The following is a 20870-nucleotide window of genomic DNA, read 5'->3' as shown; positions in this document are numbered from 1 at the left end:
TCGTGTGCCTGACGGATATTCCAGGATCCGATCAGTTTTTACTATTTGTTGGTGTGGTTTCATGTCAGTTTCTTCCGATCTACGTTTGTCACCACTCACCATTGACAACTTCCCGTTTATCTAGTGCAACAAGCTCTACTACGACAAGTTTTGCCCGACTCCGATGATGGAGGGGCGAGGACGACGGCGAGGTGGTCTGAATATCTATTTGTAATTTCTATCACTTTTCAGGATATGTGTACTATTGTTGATGGTTATTAATAGACCGGTGATTAAAAAAGACCGTGAGAATGCACAACCAAAACACTTATTTCGTTTCCCTGCAAAAAGGAACATTTTTTCATTGACACATGATTAAAAAAGACACAATCACCCCAGGCAAGGTACTGTATTTAAGATACCTCTAAGATGATTTAATTTTGGAGTGGGGTAAAATTATCCCCATCCTAGGATTCCTTGACACAAAGGTGAAACACCACATGACATGAAAAGCATAATCAATTGTGCTACTCCCAACCTAACCCCACTCACGAAAATTACATTTCTCAACTTTTTTTATAGCCCAAATCTCCATGTAAGAAGGCCACACAAACCAAATGATGCGAAAAGGGAAAGCTCAGCTCAAAGCCTACAAGACGAGGAAGGGGAACATCACGCATCAAAACCCTACAACCACCGTATAAGCACAGCGCCGCTGCAGCAGTTACTGCTACTACCCAACTCTGTGCTCCGCCGTGTTGCCGCGCTCCCATTGGCCGCCAGCCATGGGCTCCTGCCTCTCCACCCAGCCCGGCGACGAGCCGGCGTGGCCGCACTGGTGGCGCAAGGGGCACCGCTTCGGCGGCGAGCGGGAGGCCACGGCCGGCGGCGGCGTCTTCTTCTCCAGCGCCGTCGGCGGCGGGAAGCTCCCCGGCGCCGACGGGGAGATGATGACGGAGGAGGAGCTCGCGCGGGTCGCCGGGAGGACGTGCGCCAACGGCGCCAGCGCGGCGGCGTGCCTCCACACGCAGCAGGGGCGGAAGGGCACCAACCAGGACGCCATGGTCGTGTGGGAGGTGAGCTGCCGGCACACCGCTGTTTTCCATTCCCTCCTTGGTCGTTTGTTCCGGTGGATTCGGAGTCCTGATCGGCGGCGGGGCTCGGTCCACGGTCGATTCTTGGTTCAAACCGGCGCCTTTCTAAGTCAACTCCTCGCGTTTACTCCTGGAAGTCTTCTTTGATCTTTCTTCGTGCCAATCACTTGGTTTGCGGCTGGATTACTGGTCGATTTGGATTTCTATATTGTCTTATTGAAGCGAGAAACTTGTTTATCAACAGATTACTCTGATTCGAAATGAGAAGGATTTTACTTCAGATCAGTGATTAGTACGTTTAGTTGTTACAGATGGAGTTTTAGGTAGGTATATGAACTTGGAGTGGGGGCATTTCTTAATTTGGTTCCAAAGGACACACCCTTTTTTGCTCTACCGGATCGATTGTTCCGAAATGCGAGGATTCGGCTTTAGATTGTTTGAGCTTTAATGAGAAAGAGTAGTTTCCTAACTTTTTTTTTGTTTATGCTCTAAAGTGTTTATGGTATTTTTAAACATGTTTTCTGATAGTTGGAACAGGAATTAGTTGTGACATTGAAGCTCTGTGCCTGTCTTTATCTTGATTCAAGACTTTGTGTATAGTGCAAGCAAGATCTTCCACAAATGTTTATACCTTTCTTTGTTTTGTTCTCTTCTTCTATGCAAAACAATGTTTTGTTCTTGTTCCTTTCTTCACATGAGCGATTAGCACTGGCTATTGATAGCTGGCTTGCTCTATCTAGGGTCCACCCCGATCAATTAACCAGCTCAGCTAAGTGCTATAGTGGTTCCTTAAGCTGTATGTTGTGATAACAACTGGAGTTCAACTGAAGAGAAGTGCAATATGGATATCTTTTTTCTCATTTCTTTTAAAACTAGGACTAGCTAAAATGTATGCAGGTATTTAACAAGCACTTTAGATATGCATGAAGGATCATGTACTTAAGTGAACAATAAAGAGGTGTTATGCCTGTAGATTCTAAGAGGAGTGCTTTTCATTGCTAACATTGAAAGCAAAAATGTACTTCTTTTATTGGAGTGGGAGGTACTTACTTCACAAATTTCTTACTGCTTATGTTGGAGTTGAACTGAATCAGCCTTTAGCTCTGTCCCGGCTTTATTCCTTTTCCTTGACAATGTTTTTTTTTTTTCATACATCCTCATTTCTTTGAGACATAAGTTATACTGGCAGCCAAAAAAATTTCCTCTTTCCACATTTCTCCATGAGTAATAGAAACCTCCTTAATGTAGATTCTGAGAAATCACAGATTGTCATTTGCAATGGTTACGAAATAGAACTACTGATTTTATAGTCATGATGCCCTATGACCTTACATTGAGTAGCTACTGGGTTTCACCTTGGTTTCTTAGGTTCTTTTCTAATTGAAGTCTGATTATCTGATTCCGCTGTAGGTACATTTCCTGCATTTTGTCTCTTCAAAATCTTTAGTGAAGTCACTCGCTCACTCTACCATACTCTTAATTTTTCATGGTGAAGCATAACAGACAAATAAGATTTCATCTGTAACTCAACCCACTTCATTGGTGCTTTTGTGCAAATTATGTGCATTAACTGCATTTACTTTAGAACAAATTAACAATAGTCACTACTAGCTGACCATATCACTTGATACTGCGGGAAAAGCAGACACTTCTATTCCAGTAAATTTTATTGCTTGACAGATATGTGATGTACCCTTGTTTTTATGGCAGAGTTTCAATTCAGGTGATAGCGTCTTCTGCGGCGTATTTGATGGTCACGGGCCATACGGTCATTTTGTCGCCAGGAAAGTTAGAGATTCTCTTCCTGTTAAGTTACTCACTCAATGGAAAACCAGTGTTAATGGGGGCACTAGTCCTCATCTAAATGGAAGCATTTCCGGAAGTTTAAACTCCGAAGAAATAGCAGGTGCTGGTGATGATGAATGGGGTGAGTCTGTCGGTGTTGATGGAAGTGATATGCTCCCTGAGACATTCCTTCCACTTAAGCACTCTTATTTAAAGGCTTTCAAATCGATGGACAAGGAGCTCAAGATGCATCCCACAATTGATTGCTTTTGCAGTGGTAGTACGGCTGTCACATTGGTCAAACAGGTAATTGATACTTCTAAACATACCCTAATGTTCGTGGATAAATAGCTGATTGAAGCTTATGAAAACAAGTGCTGTGAATATAATTTTAATTGGTGGTATGAACTGGACATGGCTTACTCTCCAGGGATGGGATCTCGTAGTTGGAAATCTTGGGGACTCGAGAGCAGTAATGGCAACACGGGATGCTGCTAACAATCTAACTGCTGTACAACTCACTGTTGATTTGAAGCCTAACCTTCCCAGTATGCTCATTTCTCTCGATGGTCTTTTCACCTGTTATCTTGGGTTTTCAGTTACTGCATTCCTTGATCGAACTATCACTTCTCCAGATCGATCACTTCCTTTTGGTTCTTTTAATATTTATGCTTCATTTCTTTTTTTCTTCAGAGGAAGCTGCGAGGATCCAGCAATGCAGAGGACGGGTTTTTGCTCTTCAAGATGAACCAGAAGTTTCAAGAGTATGGTTGCCAAATAATGATTCTCCTGGATTGGCAATGGCAAGAGCTTTTGGGGACTTCTGCCTTAAAGATTATGGATTAATATCTGTTCCAGAGATATCATATCGCCGTCTTACTGAAAAGGATGAGTTTATAATACTTGCCACTGATGGGGTATGATTCTTACCATTTTACTTAAAATGGCCCTTCAAACTAGAAATTCCATTTGTTCGAACTTGCAGATTTTACATCCTTCAACCGATTCAACCCTGTAATATTCAGAAAAACTCAATTGATGTAGGTCTGGGACGTTCTCTCAAACAAGGATGCTGTTGACATTGTAGCTGCAGCTCCATCTCGAGCAACAGCTGCAAGGGCTCTCGTTGATTGTGCTGTCAGATCTTGGAGATTGAAGTTCCCAACATCCAAGATAGATGACTGCGCTGCTGTCTGCTTATTCTTAGACCATGGAAAATCACCTGACTTGGTAGAAGAGAGCGAAGCCAACAGTGGAAAGCCAGAACCTGCGGAGGATGCTTTGATAACAGATACCAGTAATAAGATTAATGAAGACAGCGCAGATGTAAATGAACATATCTCCAGAGAAGAGAAAATTCCAGAGCCCACATTGGAGCACTCGTCAACGGTAAGAAATGTTGATGAGATCATACCGGTGGACGAACCTCCTGTCTCAAAGCAACCTGAAAGGTGTGGGTCTGCCCGCAGCCTGGCTGACTGCATATCCACAAACGAGGAGGAGGAATGGTCTGCGCTCGAAGGCGTGACACGCGTAAATTCCCTCTTGAACCTCCCGAGAAAAGTCTCAGGTGACAAGAGGTCTACCAGCTGGAGGAAGAAACGTTGAACCAACATCAAGAAAAATCCATCTAGTCTGGTGGAAGTCAGGTAGGGTGTTCGTAGAGATGCAGACTTGAGCCATTTTCGATCAATTTTTAGGCCCCAACCCTGAATTGTTTCAGGCTGGCTGACAGGCGTGTACATTCAAGAATACTGTTCCTTCTTGTGCAGGAGGTGTTCCATGCTTGGGCTTCTTGTTTGTGCATAAGAAAGTTTTTGTTCTGTGAGAAGCTTTTCTATAAATCATGCAAGACCTCCGCTGTAATGTAGCTGTACCAGGACAAAAATTAAGTCCTCTTTGTGTAGTAGGCCATGTTAATTTTCGTTTCAAAGTGTAAGCTTCTTTATTTTTGTTTCAAAGTGTAAGCTTCTCTAGATTATCATTTTCTTGTGCTCTCCACGTAATCCTTGAATGAGAGGCAATTTCGCAAAGCACTGGCTCTTTAGGAAAATAGGAAGGTGAAAATGTGTTGACATTTCTCAGTAGTTACTGTCTAGTCATATGGTGTTTACCCGGAAAAAAATCATATGGTGTTGTCTTACCATCAAAATTTCTTTAAAATAATGGTCTAATTTAAACAATGGATGCACAATAGATTGAAGAAACTGAAACTAAACAGAGGTGAAACAGGAGGTTATATCGAGGCCCTTTGAAACTGTCATGTCTAGCTCCGCTGTCCAAAACCAAAAGCTGAACTGGGAACCTTGAAGCTTGAACTTGTGCAAGGATAACCCGGACCGGACCATGTCGATTGTCGTGAGCACGGTGACCGGTCAGTTTTGTGCATTTTTAGTTGCGGGTTTATGGAGATTAAAGGTAAATACTATCTATCAGAGTCCGATGGAAGATAATCTGTCGGACCTGTCCAAAGACGTCCATCTTGTTGCGATCGAACGGACCGGGATCCCAGTTCCACCAAGATTTTTTTCCACCATTAACCAGGTGTTGACCAAAATCCAAATTTTCTGGTCATTAACGCCTCCCCACATTACTCCTGTATCACCAATCGATCTGAAAATCAGGATGCGCCGTTGACCTTCGCCTCCACGTCTGCCTGGTTCGTCTAGTGCGCCGGTGGCACGCATGAAGCTCCCCCGTGGGGAGACGTTGTTGAAGCATCACAACCGGTGACCGCTACACCGCATCTTCGACCGTTCTCCGTCCACCGCCTCCAGCACGCCTGGTTTCCCACCAGGGCCGGCCCATAGATTTCGAGGGCCCTAGGGCAACACGGCACCAAAGGCCCCTTCTTTACAGTGTCGAAACTTTTTAGGGCAGGGGGCCATGGCCCCCTACTATGGAGAATTCCTTAAAGATATATATTTATGCTATTTTTACATTTTATTCACAGTTTAAGTACGATTGGTGTTCTTGGCACCCCTAACAATCTCCGTCATGTTCCGCCATTTGGTTTCGCATAATTCTAAAAAATATTATTAGGATTCCACAAGAGAAATATTCGGGTAATGCAATAGCAAACTAAATAATATTTACATTTGAAAGATCCATGGTCTTTGAAATCTCAGTAAAGATATTGAAACTATTTATTTCTATTGTTCAAGAAAATTATATATCATTATTCTTATTTTTACCATAGCTACATATACATACATACATACATATATATATATACATACATACATACATATATATATATATATATATATATATATATATATATATATATCTAAAATTAATCAGAGAAAATTTATGAGAGTCGGTGTTGTGGTTCATATTTGGAAAGGCTAGAAGAAATAATGTCACCAGGAAAAATTATTTAGAAATATTGAATTATTTTTGTAAAAGGAGTCACAGTAGAGGTATGATTGGATCTTTTGTATTTTCTAGAATTATTCTAAGCCGTGTGGCCTAAAGAGTAATTGTTGATTCTTCTGGTATTAGGAATCAGAGCTACATCATAAAACATCTATATATTCTAGAATTATTTTAAATTATACAACCCAAAAAGTATATGTATAAGTGTATTAAATATGCAAACAAATCTTGGGCCAGGGCCCCTAGCTCCTGGATGCCCGGGGTGAGCGCCCCTCTGCCCCGCGCTATGGGTCGGCCCTGTTTCCCACCCCCAAGAAGTTTACTCCCCAGCCGGAAGCTCCGACGAGGCCTCGTCTTCCGGCCCGTCCGTGTGGCCACTGCGGCCACTCGCCTCAGTTGCTTCCGCCACACCGCAGGTCACCCGGCACTTCGCGGCATCCCGTGGAAAACTAGTTATCTACGACTACGAGCATAGGACAAGGCCAATTCCGTTTCTTGCTAATGGATTTCTTCTCCTGCTGTACTGTCTACATGAAAGATCAAATTTCACGTTATATACGAGCAAATCTTTGTACACCAATCCTGGTGACGAGCTGTCAATTTTTTTTACCGCTGCATGTCTAAGGGATTCATCTGCCCTCATATGTGCTATGAATCTGTGATATATTATTATTAGCACAATATATGCGTTTGATACAATGATACATGCTTCCATTACTTGTGGTAGTGTTTCTATTACAATCGAACTTTGCTTCAACCATTTGCATTCATGCTTCCTCCCTTATATTTTGGCATAAGGCAATATCAGTTTTTGTCTTCTTTTTTCCATTGTTGTTTCAGAAATTGATACCGCCACTACTACCAGGCCATGTGCACCTCCTGGCTTTTACACATGTCCATCCGGATACCGTGACAACGACTGCTCATAGCTTGCAAGGGCGACGAGTTCTAGTAGCTTCGCCGTGGAATGAAAGAGTTCGGCGTTGTTGATACTAATTGTATATTATGCTTCACCTTACTCTGCTTCCTTGTACTGCTTATAAACAATGAAAGAGTCAACGTTATTGATACTGATTGTATATTATTGATACTGATATATGTTACGCTTCACCTTTTTGTGCTTCTTGTGTCCATAGTTGAGCTTCGTCAAGGTTTTCAGATTGCTTTGTTATAGAGGTAGTATTATTCTTCGGTGCATACATAATACATTTTGCTCCATACTCTCGTTCCTTTTGCTTCCAAGTCACGTTCATTTTGCTTTCCATGTTATGCTTCCTATTTATTTTAGGCATCATGAAGGGGGCTGAGTCCAAGCACCTGTTGAAGAGTCGATTTGCAGCATGACAGTTGAGTGATGTATGACACGACTAGTCGATGCATTGCCTCGTCGATGCAAGCCTCACCGTTTTGAAGTAGTGCAACAACGAGAGAACATTCGTCACGTGGTCAAGCGGTGCGAGAAATGGTCGAATTATTCTCGTGCAGCAAAAGTCCTCGTAGAAAACACATAATGCGTTCATTGTGAGCATCTTTTTATTCGTGAATCTGACATGAGTATGTAAGAAGAAAATACAAGAGTCCATGGAAACATAGAATATTATGAATTGAATTTTAAATATTGTTAATATAAAGCATCGTTGTATTATAAAAAGTTTATTTAGAATGTTTTTTTTATATCCTGGACGGTGTAAACATAATTTCACCATGTTTCAACAAACCTGTACTCTGGAAGTATTTTTTAAAAACATGGAAGAAAAATTATGATATGTGAGAAGCAAATGTTCAAAAAAATCTCAATAAAATATATCTATCTACATCTACACTACTTAAAAAGGAGGAACATGTTCCTTATTCTGCCAATACGTCCATCCTTTCGTCGTACTTCCGTTCCGCACGAGCGCCTATCTGGGCCGCTTGGGCCTAATTGTCATCACAATACATTGTTCGCTCGTCCAACACCCCTCCCGTCGATTCCTCCCGCACACAGCGCCCTGACGCCTCTCCTTTCCCTGTACCGAACAACAGGAAACCCTCGCGCAGCCGCCGCTCCTCCTTCGCATATCGTGCACCGCCGCTCGAAGACCCCTCCACCCCAGTGCTCGCCGACGACCCCTCGTGCGCAAACCTCCTTCCGCCGTTCCTTGTCCTCCGCGCGGTGCCACCGCTAGCGCCCCGTGCTCTCCACGATCTGCATCTCGCCGGCGGCCACGCCTTCACGGAGTTCCGTGACTCGGCGCCGTCCTCCGAGAGTACCGATGGCGCCGCCATGGACGAGGCCGGGGAGCTCGACTTCGATGCCCGTTGACGGCCGTGGCGGCGCGCTGGTGCCACATGGACGATGCTCGTGCTGGCTCCGTCCTCCTGCCTCTCGCCTCCCTCCTCGGCCTCATTTCAGTTCTCTTTTTTCAGTTCTTTTGTTGGGGTCAGGAAGATCTGCTGCAGCTTATAACGAAGGACCCCTTCATATTTCTCTACAGGAAGAAGCTACAGGCCGGTTTCTAGCTCTATTGTTTCTGAAAGTCAGGTAACTTCTTGAGTAGTTGTAGTTGTAGCGGCTGACAAGATTTAGTTTCTCTGCCATATTGATATGGCACGATCCATGCATTTCTCCTTATAGAACATTAATACTGTAGGCTGCAAGATGCAAGTCTTGTGAGTGCTGCAAGAGATACTGGATCCATTTGAATGGAAAGGTCAATTGTTTTGTCACGTACCTGGACAGAAAGTCTAGGCATAGCATGGTAAGCAGAATGGATTGCTTGTTCATCTGACTCGATTGCAATAAGAGCTGTTTTAACGCTATTTTTTCTAACAAATTAACATTTTTGCAGGTCATACCAGAGAGCTTTTTGAACTATTTTGTATGGAAGTTGTCAAGAACCATCAAACTAGAAGCCCATGATGATAATGTATACGATGTCGGAATCACTGAGCTTAGAAACAAAACAATACTCAGATCTGGATGGGAGGCATTTGTCGATGCCCAATCATATAGCAGAGAAAGACTCGTTGATGTTCCGATACTGTGGAAGTGCTCGCTTCAAGGTCTTGTTCTTTGATTCCAGTGGTTGTGAGAAAGTGGTGTTCTGTGCTCGCATACAGAGCAATAGTGGTGAGCAAGAACCAAGCACATATTCTTAGGACGTGGAGGATCAGATGGATGCCAGAGTGGAAGCTCTATCTATTGAAGAAAACGAGCAAAGAAAGATGCACTTTCTCCATCCAGGTATTTGTCAGGTTAACTTTACAACTGATTTGCAAATTTTTATCACGTTATGTCGTTATATGGTAGGAGTACTATTTTACTGCAATTGCTCTTACTTCTGAAGCTGTTTGATTTAAGACAGTCCTCATGAGGGTGACTCTGATGAGTCGGATGAACACACAATCCATTAGCTTTTTCTCAAAATAGGAGTGTATAGCCTAATTATCTTGAAAAATACCCCATCATTAGCTTTCTTCTCAAGATACATTTGTTCTGATAGATAATTGAATATTGTTGTTTGTGCATGTTCCATGAAAATAAGCGAACGTAAAATTTTCGAACCTATTATCTAAAGTACTTGCTCACCTAGACCATCCGTAATTTGATAATAAACATTATCTGGTTTCATGCTCCATGATGCATTTCATACTAGAAAGCCTATTTCACTTTGCATGTAGCTTTCTTCACATACTTGATGTAAGATATCATAGCAGAGTGCATCTTACATTTTGATGTCTTAAAAGGCGTATCATCGCAATGGTAAACTTTGTTGCATCATACTAGAAGAATGACACCATCGAGTTTCAAAAGATCTTAAAGGTCAGTGTTCTTTAACATATGTTTTTCGCTTGACTGCAGCAATCCTAAACCCTTCATTTATTTGTTCACTGATTCTTCTAGAATTGTTGCAACCATTCTTTATTAAATCTTACAAACAGAGGTGTTAACGATCACACAACATGTTTGGCGCATGCCATAAACTTATGTGGTACCGGGGAAATGCTTCTTACGACCACCACCCCCACTATTATCCCCGAGTTAAGACCAGATATGAGGTTGAATATAAATGTGTGGGAACTCAATGATATGAATCCAAACATTTCAAAAGTTTTGAAAGTAATGTTCCTTTGTCAATAGCAGGCAAGAAGCTTCTGATTATTAGAAACAGTTTGACGGACTTCAACAACAATGTCTACTATCTTCCATCCATTTTGTCATCATGTTTCTTCGACTACTTTAATGTCTAATGAAATAAATAAAAATACTTTTTTTTTGTAAGAAAGAGGGTAGCGCTGGGGCTAAATACCATTGTCTGTTATTCTTACTGAAACTAAAGGTGCAACCAGCCCTTCAGGTAATGGCAAAGGTCACCGCAATTAGATAAGATGGGGGTATATTTGCAGATGATCTAGCTCAGTATTCTATAAAATGTAACTTGATTTACATGTTGATGTGATAATGCGGGTGTTGAAGAATATGATTAGTCTCACCAGGTGTGATGAGCATATGCACTTGCATGTGTTAAAGAACAGTGTATCTAAAATATTTTTGTTGATCAATCATTATTTTTGGCTTGCCTCTGATTTATGCTCTTTCTTGTGCTTTCTTAGTACCAGAGTTTTTTACGGTTTTTCCATCGATGATATTATCAGTACAAACATTTAGAATGTTAAAAACCTCATATGGAACACTATCCTGAACTTGGATCCATTTCTCTTGCAAGTGCGAAGAAAATCCACTGTCTACAGTATTGTCACAATGCACAAAACTTGGCAGGGCACACTAGATATCTGGTGTAATGGTGGATTATTGAGCAATAATATTCAAGGTGAACAGTCTAATATTTCATTCATATGTTATTTTGAGAAAATGGTTGTTAAAAATATGATTAGCCCCACCAGGTTCGATGGCCATATGCATTTGCAGGTGTTGTAGAAAAAAATGTTTAATGTGCTCGGAGAGCAATACCTGTATACCTATGATGAGATAATATAATGGATCGTACCTCAACTTCTTTACCATGGTGTTTGGAATTATTTAGAACTTGTGTGTAACCTGCCATCTATGCAAGTTACTCAGGCACAACTAGCTCTAGAGGTTTTTCTTTTTCTAATTTGTATGCATGCTATTATGTTTTTTTCAGCAAATTATTTATCATCGGAACTAACATGGCTCCTGTTACGTATTCACAATACCATGTTAGGCTTGTGACTTTTGAAGGGGTCAAGATGTTAGGCTCGAACTTCACATTCTGCAATACCACAACTTCAAGGCGCTCATCTGCTTTATTTTACCATGCCCTATAAATTAGTTTCCATGATTAGGCATAGGTTTCCTTTTACTAGAGATGAGGGATCCCCGTGTTTCCTTTTTTACTGATATACCAATCAGATATCGCTAAAATGCTTGTGATAAGTATCTATTTGAGGCTTCTTCTCATTGCCACCGCTGTTTCTTGGAAAAAAAACACGTTTTTTTTTGCTTTAACCATGATGCTTGTTGGAGTTTTGGAGTCAAGTTCACTTGCTCGGGAGTTTAGCAAAGTGCAAGAAGCAACAATCTCCATTTTAAGGATTATTGGTACGATATCCAAGATTTACATAAGCTCAAAGGTAGGAACGATACTAGACAGAGTGAAAGGGAATATATAGAGTTGGATCTTCACATGTTTGTGCTTTAGGATACCATTTTGAAATATGCGTTTGGTTACATGGAAATATATGAGTAGTAACTCTTATTGTTAGTTGTACGGTAATTTTGATAAGTTTAAGTTCATGAAAGAATACAACCAAATCTTTTTTTAATTCTCTATATATATTAAATATAGAATATTTTCTTACCGTGTGTGTACCTTCCCTTGCAGCTTATGTAATCACTTGTCTTTCCTCTATCCTTTCTATCTTCCTGTACATCGTCCCTTCGTCTTGCAACATCCGTGAATAATCCCGGTCCACACCACGCCTCTTCCAGATTCACAACTTCGCAGCCCCACCCCTCCGGACCACATGGTCTGCAGCGTTGAGCACCACAGATCAATCCTCACTAGCCGCAGCGAAGGAAGCCAGACCTCCCCTGATGTACCTACTACACCGTCCCTTTATCCTGGGAATGGCGATGATCATGGAGGACCGGGCACGGGCGGAGCTACACCCCGGGCAAGAGGGGCCATGGCCCGGGGCGCAGCATTTTTCCAGGCCGACTGCCATTACAGATTTTCGATTTGGCCTGGGCAGCGCATCTCCCTCTCCGCGAGCTCCCGCCCTGCATGACCGCCTCCGTCTTTCCGTCGCGGGAACGCAACTGCCGGCCGGTTCAGCTTAATTAATTGCTGCTTGCTAGAGCGGTGTTGTGTGTATATACTCTACGACTTTGCTTTTCATAAATCATAATACGCTTCACTCAACAACTGTACGACTTTGCTTTTCATAAATCATAATACGCTTCACTCAACAACTGTACGACTTTGCTTTTCATAAATCATAATACGCTTCACTCAACAACTGTACTAGGAAATTGACTCGGCTCGGGCGCTGCTCCTCCTTTGATCCTCCTTTGATCAAGCTAGCTAGCAGATAACTGACTAACTGTATTCATCTATGTGTCTTAGTTTAATTTATTAAATGACGTTCAAAAAATGAACTGTTATTTTTAATCCCTCCGGCTTAAATACTAATAGTAAGTTTAGTCAAAATATATACTAAACCGTGTCTATATTTATCTACAACAAGTACTGAGAGAGTACTATTCCTTATTACAATTTTTAGTCTTGTGTGATCTTTTATTTCTGTGTTGTTGGATCCCAGTTGAAATTATATGTTTATTTTTGAAATTATACTAAACATTTTATGCTATTACATGCGTTTTTTTAGAGTAGCTTTTCTGGGCTAAATTTTTGGCCCGGGGTTTGCTCTAATCCTAGCTCCGCCACTGCGACCGAGCATGGTTCATCAACACTCTGGACTCGTGGGGCCGGTAGTGAGGCACGCGGTGCGGAAGGAAGCTGGGAAGATGGCAGCTCGTCGGATCGACGAGCAGGAGGAGGGCCATCCCAAGCCTCCCGATCCCTCTCCGCCGGCAACCCTCTCGCTCCTCTTCTCTTCCTAGCGGATAACAAATGCCCGAGGAGTGAGGATGCATGTGCTTGAACACACATGCTCGTTAAATCGTGCCTCTCTTTCTTCCATCTGGTATCTTCTCTCGTATCTATCTCTTTAATTTTTTGGCTATATAAGAAGCATGTGCAGGAACGGTGGCCAGGACACGAGCACTACCATCAGCGGCAGCATGACCAGCAGTAGCACACGGTGGCGCAACACGAACAGCATCAACAACGACATCATAGAGCGCTGTGTTGCATCACCTCGGGGGCCTAGATTCTGAAAATGTCTCGTGGCCTAGAACTTGGAACCATGCAGATGCACAACAATGATGTTTTGTTATTGCGTTCAGTATTATCATGTTGTACATTATGATATCTCTGATTTATTTTGGATTTTCATAGTGAGTTGTGAATTATATATATGCACTAAAAAATGAATTTTGAGCACCCGTGGCAACGCACGGGCATTTATACTAGTTTGATTAACAGAGAAAGCAAGATTAGGAAAAATTACTTTCCTAAAAATCTGATTCCTAATATTCAGAATTAGTTTCCTAAACATAAGAAATTATTGGAGGCTACCGGAATGAAGAGGAGAGCCAAATTAGCGTACTCCACAAATTTAAGATGGAAGCATTCAGTTGGAAAATTTAACACGGAAGCATTCAATGCCCACAAATTCCTGGAATTGAACGTGGCTTTGTTTGACGATCGTACAGGCACACTGCTTGCGATCGGACGGATGAGCAGTGGTCCGACGGGAAGCCCAAATCGGGATCCGATTCCTAGCAGTGCCCGAGATTAAATTGCACTCTGTTGCCAGAACGAGTAACTGAAAATTCGTTAACCTACACTGACTTTTATTCAGCAGCCCACACAAAAGAAGTGACTGAGAATTGTGAACATATAGTCACTTCTGGTTAACAAATGTGACTGAAATTTTTGTCAACTTTCAGTCACTTTTGATCAGCCGTCTACGGAAAGAAACATAAATAACTGCCACATGGTCCGAATCAAACATACATGAATAGGGTCCGAGACTTTTATTTTTATCAACCCAAACAAAAACGCTTTTCTAGAGGATCATGCAAGAAATAGGACTTCCTTAAAAAAGGCCAACCTACACAAAGTTTCATTCGCATACAGCATGTGACATGGTTGACAACTGTCCCACTAAGGCCTTGTTTGGTACTAGAGTTTTAGTGGGGATTAGCGGGGATAATCCGCTCGAAATTTTAAATCCCCACTTATCCCCAATGCATGTTTGGTGCTAGAGTATGAGAGAGTTTAATCCCCACTCATCCCCACTTTTCCCCCAAATTTTAGTGTAATTTTTTCAATCCCCAATACTCTACCCCTACCTAGCGGATTGGGGATGGGGTTTTGTGGGGATTGGCCTTAGGCCTTGTTTGGTACTAGTGTATCAGTGGGGATTACTGGGGATAATACTCTAGAGTATTGGGTGAATTACTGCTGTCACCCAATCCCCACAAAACCCCATCCCCAATCCACTAGGTAGGGGTAGAGTATTGGGGATTGAAAAAATTACACTAAAATTTGGGGGAAAAGTGGGGATAAGTGGGGATTAAACTCTCTCATACTCTAGCACCAAACATGCATTGGGGATAAGTGGGGATTTAAAATTTCGAGCGGATTATCCCCGCTAATCCCAACTAAAACTCTAGTACCAAACAAGGCCTAAGAAAGTTTTAGTGGGATGTCTCTTCCGACACGAGATGTTGTACGTGCTTTTTCTCGACATTCAATATTCAAAATGAATATCTATAGAACTGCCCGTCCAAATTATAAACTGCCTTTTATCGTTTTGTACATCTCGTGAATATCTTTGAAGCAAGATTTCATATTAAAAAGACCACTCTAGTATTACGCAAGTACTTTTTTTTTGGCGTACTTGTATGTATGTGTGCTAGTTTACGTGTGTGGCATCGTAGGTACAGTGCACTGCAATGCACCGATAAGTACAAGTACTTGCAATGCGCTCGTAAGTACAAACACACTGCGTTGGAAGTATAACGGTGCACGGCCAAGTACAAGCACATTGCACACCCGCAGTACACAGAGTGTGTATTCTTTTATACATTTTATAATGCGCGAAAAAAGAAAGGTACCCCGCCCGGGGTGCTCCTAACTAAAGACTCAGTCATGCTAGAGAGGTTCGCCCACCCGTCTAGCCCATCACTCATTGGCCTTCTCCTAGTTAAATAGTCGCGATGCTAAAAAAAAGTTGAGGCCCATTCCCGAGTTGTAGAAGAGTCCACTCGGCCCTAACACAAACATTATACTCCCTCCATCTTGAATTAGATGTCACATATGTGATTTGGATGTACCTAGATGCGTGTATAGAATTTTTTTCGTGCGCAACTAATAAAATGTTCATGCATTTCTAAATCAAACATTCATAATAAATACATAAAAAATTCATTCATAGATTTGTAAATTAGTATTTATGTACATCAAATGATATGTTCACACATATTTTTTGAAAAATATGCATGTGCTCCCTCCGGTTCTTTTTAATTGACTCGAAGTTAGTATAAAGTCGTACTAAATTTGTGTCAATTAAAATAGATCGGAGGGAGTATTTATTAGAACAGGAGAAAATAAGTAAGACGAAAGAACAAGAAAAATAAAATAAATGAGGAACAGCTTCTGGGCTCCATGGCTCAAAAAAATCCCCACAGGATTAGAGAAGGCCAGCTAAAATATCTGGTTGTGTACATACAGCAGAGGCCCAGTCACGTTTCCGTACGAAATACGCTTTCCAAAGCCGAACACGGGAAGTAGCGCTTACCGTTTAATCGCTGTCGCCGAGGCGGCGGATTGCGTTTTGGCTACCTCCGGATCTCTCCTCTTCTCTTCTCTCTCGTTTCGAAGCAGACGCGGAGGAGTTGGAGCCGAATTCGCGAAGGGGAGGAGCAGGCCGGCCGCCGGTACCGCTACCGGAATCGAGGGAGGGGGAGGGAGAGGAGAGGGTTGCCCGCCATGGGGATGAAGTTTCTGAACAAGAAGGGGTGGCACACGGGGAGCCTCCGCAACGTGGAGAAGGTGTGGGTGGCGGAGCAGAAGGAGAAGGAGGAGCAGCACAAGATCGAGGAGTACAAGAAGCAGCTCAAGGAGGAGAGGGAGAAGGCCGAGTTCCGCGCCATCCAGGAGCAGGCAGGATTCAAGCCGTAAGCACAGCATCTATCTACTCGTTTCTTATTTACCTAGGGTTTCCAGGTGTGGGGAATACAAAAAATTGGACGGAGAAATTTGTGTAGTATTATTGACGCGCTCGGGAGCTGCGGGTTGGGCTCTCGATTCGATTCGATTCGGTAGTCTGCTTCGGTTGATTCATATGCGATTTGGGCGAAAATTTTGCCCCATCTGAATTAAGCTTTTCGTTGGATCTCTTCATTTCGGTCTGTCGCGACAACTGCTGGGAATTTCGCTGTCACTTGCTTACATGTGATGTGATTGTTTGCAGGAGGCAGGAGAGGTTGGAATTCCTCTACGAGTCAGGGTTGGCAGTCGGCAAGGGGAGCTCGGACGGGTTCCAAGCACTGCAGCAACCTGCCCCAGCGGCAGCCGCCTCCTCCTCTGCTGCTCCAGCCAGTGCCGCTGGCTCCTCCAAGGTACATCAGTCGTTCCTTGTCTACCCGGTGATGATATTTATGGATTTGCACGTATGTTAGCTAATTACTACTCTCAATCGTGTGCTCATTCTGGCACTTTCGAATTGATATGCTTATTTACTGGTTTTGTATTGAATCAGTCAAGGGTCTCTTAATAATTGCGCCAATAATAGGTCCTTTGTCTTTCTTTTACAGAGCTACCGTCTTAGCATCCACTGATATCTGTTGATTTGCACTTAGTATGACCCATATGAATCTCAAAGAATTAGTTATATTACTTCTGTAGGTCGTGTTTACTTCTAGTCAAGTGATATTTGTGGATTTGCACTTAGTTTGTTGACAAACATATGTTAGCTAAATACTTCTCTAAATTGTGTGTTCATTTCGTTACTTTTTGAATTGACATATGTATATACTGGTTGAATCAGTGGGTTGTAGAGAGAATAACTTGGTTCAAGGGTTTAGCAAGATACCTATTCATAACATCACTACACGGTTTAATTTATTTTGCAGTTACAATGCTTACATATGTTATTTCTCAACGTTTTCAGGAAACTTCTCTGGGAGCTTTATTTGAAGAAAAGCCTCAATCTGCAAATGACACATGGAGGAAACTTCACTCTGATCCTCTACTCCTGATTAGGCAGCGAGAACAGGATGCCATTGCAAGGATTAAAAATAATCCAATCAAGATGGCTGAGATAAAGAAATCAGTAAGTTCCCTCTTTGTCTCAAAATGTGAAATCCTGGATTCTGTGGATCTGAATTAGAATTAGCAAGTTAACTCATCCACACATAGCAGCCTATAGATGGTTTCTAATGATTTCATCTGAACACACTCCCTGATACAATCTTGCTTGTGTAGATAGAAGCAGAGAAAATTCAAAAGGAAGAAAAGAAAGAGAAGAGAAAGCACAAAAAACATCGCCATCACAAGTCAAAGAGTAAGAGGCACCACTCAGATTCAGATGAAACAAGTGATGGCAAGGATGAAGGAAGAAAGAGAGTTCCTTCTGCCCCAGAGCATAAGAAGGAAGTGAATAGGTCAAGGCATAAGAAGAAAGATAGCAGACAAGAATCTTCGGATACAGAAGACGATGAACCAAGGAAAAGAAGGAGAGGGATGTCAGAAGATGATCAACCAAAGAGAGGACGACTGGACACATCAGAAGATGATCAACCGAGGAGAAGACATTGGGAAATTTCAGAAGATGATGAACCAAGGAGAAGAAGACGGGATATGCAAGAAGATGATGAAAGGAGAAGAAGACGGGATATGCCAGACGATCATGAACCGAGGGGAAGAAGGCAGGAGATGCCAAAGCATGATGATCGTTCACGACGCGATCGGTCGGATGCTGATGATAGGAGGAAACATTATTCGGGGTCAGACCGCCACCATGCTTATCCAAAGCATGACAGCTCAGACTCGAAGCAAAGAAGTACTGGAGATGTCGGCAAGAACGACAATTCCACTTCTAAACACCGTTCGCATCCTGAACTCGGTTCAGATGACCGAAGAAGACATGATAGTCAACAGGGCAGGGAATTAGGTTCAGAAGACCGAAGAAGACCAGAAAGCCAACAGGGCAGAGAGATAGGTTCACAAGACCGACGAAGACACGAAACCCAGCAGGGCAGGGACCTAGGTCCAGAAGACCGGCGAAGACAAGAAAGCCAACATGGCAGGAACAATGGATCTGCAGTCAACCGTCGTCGAGGGGGCGTTCACCATATGTCTGAAGAGGAGAGGGAAGCTCGGCTTCGACAGATGCAGGATGACGCCGAGGTCCACGAGGAGCAGAGGTGGAAGAGGCTCAAGAAGGCTGCAGATGATGACCTCAAAGAGGCGGCCACCGTGACTGCAAATCAGTTCAGAGGGAAGAATTTCTTACAGGATGAGAGGAAGAGCATATTTGGAGCCGAGAAGGGAGGCAGCGCCACCATTGAAGAGAGCATCCGAAGGCGTGCTTATTATTCCCAGGGCGGTGGTGATGCCCATGAGAGCAATGCTTTCAGGCGATGAAAATCCCTGGAGTTCAGGCTTCTCTGTTCGTCTGTTTGCATCTTGGCTCTGGCCTTCTTTTTCTGATCTCTATGTATGATGTAGACTATGTCAAGAAAATTTGTTGTTATATTTACAAGATATGGCCCACATTATTTCATCCAGAAATTCTTACAAAAATAAGTATTGCAATTTTGTACACGCACCTCTTCTGAAAGATTTGAGTTGAGTTTGAACTTTTTTCTCTTGGCACTTGGGCGACATTAATTAGCCTCTTAAGGAGTAGTACATCATTTAAATGTTGTTTGCGTGAAAGATCTAAATCTATGTTGTTGTTTTTCTCGACAGAGAAGAGAGGTAAGCGGGCTAAGCATCAAAGCTGATGGGGTGCGAATGTTTGTTTAGTGTTCATTTGATTCAAAAGCATCTTGCCTGGGCCGGATTTTGCACCGCTGGCACAGCGGAAACAAACCCTATCTTGTCTCCGACTGACCATGGTGCGGATTTAAACTGTTGTTTGGTGGCTTGGGTCAAAGTTTTTGGCCAACAGAAATGTAAGGCATACCCAGCTTTAGCCTCACCACTTATCTATATGGTGATCTTACCTCTCACCAACTCACCTATCATAAAGCCTTACACCGCCGTTCACAAGCTTTGACACGTCGGCGATCACGAAGGAAGACACCACCATGGCACCGCCGGTCACGCCAGTCAAAACCATCATCACATCGCCAACCACGAAGATGAAGAGCACCATGACCGCGTCGGTCACGCCGGTCACAAGCATAGACATGTCGCCGACCACGAAGATGAAGACCACCATGGCACCATCGTTCACGCCAGTCACTAGCATCACAACATCATCGAGCACGAAGACGAACACCACCATGACGCTGTTGTTCATGCCCGTCACAAGCATCACCATGTCGTCGACCACGAAGAAGAAAACCACCAGGACACCGCCGGTCACAAGCATCACCACGTCGCCGACCACGAAGACGAACATCACCAAGCCGCTACCACCATGGATTATCACATCTCACTTCTTACACATCATCACCACATCGCCGTCCATGAACATGGAAGCGAGAAGTTGAGCAAGAGTGCTCCAAACTATGCTCACACATACATACACATTACAATATACTAGCGACTCATTTATCTATCCGTGTATGTACACTGAAATAAAAACCTGTCAACATAAAAATCATGCGGAATGGTGAGGTGAACCTACTTCTCAAAGGAAATTTCAAACGGTTGAGCCTGTGCGACGAATTTTGCAAAATTCGCTCAAAACTTCATACACGAAATTGACGATTTACGACCGACGAAACTCGAAACCGATTGTGGGAATTGATTCGTCTCATCGACACACGCATCTTTTTCATGTACAACTTATTTTGATTTGGACTATGTTTGTATTGATTTGAGAAGAGGGTGTGTGGAGTAGTGTAAGGGAGAATGAGCCTAAGCAAGAGCACGTGCACATGTTGCATCGATGGAGCCAAGGAGGCGCGAGAACGGAACAGACCCGCTAGGTACGCCCGAACTGGACGTTCCTCTAGGGCATGTCCCAGAGGTGCTTTGAGAACCGCTTCATGCAAGAACGTGAGTGAGCCCACACAACCAAACGGGTCGAAAATTGCTGGGCCGATGCAAGCCAAGGCGCATACAGACTACCAAATGCGTCCTAACTTGTTGTTGTTCGAAGAACATCTTTTCAACGCTAGAAATAAAAACTAGATGGAAACATAGCAATCTTGTTGTCGAAATGAGGCAAAATATTCTCAGGAATAAAAAACAAAAATTAGTCGCACTGGATTTAAAGTTCACCACAACCGAAAAAATCTTTTCTTCATATGGAAGCAATATTAACGAAATTTGGAAACACAATTTGGTTAATAAAAAG

General features: G+C 42.8%; 2 protein-coding genes across 3 annotated transcripts; both read left to right on the top strand.

The window, feature by feature from the left end:
* The first annotated feature begins 584 nt into the window (after positions 1–584).
* Positions 585–4859, top strand: LOC127316915 (probable protein phosphatase 2C 66). Of its 2 annotated transcripts, XM_051347394.2 has the most exons (6): positions 585–1055; positions 2784–3164; positions 3289–3406; positions 3552–3775; positions 3903–4507; positions 4631–4859. In XM_051347394.2, exons 1-5 carry the CDS (start codon positions 765–767, stop codon positions 4464–4466), a joined length of 1578 nt encoding a protein of 525 aa, XP_051203354.1. In that variant the 5' UTR covers positions 585–764; the 3' UTR covers positions 4467–4507; positions 4631–4859. The 2 variants fall into 2 exon arrangements, with proteins under 2 accessions (XP_051203354.1, XP_071679074.1); XM_071822973.1 differs by having other exon boundaries at positions 587–1055; positions 3903–4859.
* Positions 4860–16251: 11392 nt separating this feature from the next.
* Positions 16252–19160, top strand: LOC127316917 (uncharacterized). The gene is made up of 4 exons (XM_051347395.2): positions 16252–16512; positions 16809–16956; positions 17508–17669; positions 17822–19160. Exons 1-4 carry the CDS (start codon positions 16325–16327, stop codon positions 18980–18982), a joined length of 1659 nt encoding a protein of 552 aa, XP_051203355.1. The 5' UTR covers positions 16252–16324; the 3' UTR covers positions 18983–19160.
* The last annotated feature ends 1710 nt before the right edge of the window (positions 19161–20870 follow it).

Source organism: Lolium perenne, chromosome 7 (genome assembly GCF_019359855.2).
Source record: "Lolium perenne isolate Kyuss_39 chromosome 7, Kyuss_2.0, whole genome shotgun sequence".
Classification (NCBI taxonomy): Eukaryota; Viridiplantae; Streptophyta; class Magnoliopsida; order Poales; family Poaceae; genus Lolium; species Lolium perenne.
The sequence above is the reverse complement of the archived record's forward strand: the minus strand, read 5'-3'. Positions and strand labels throughout refer to the sequence as shown.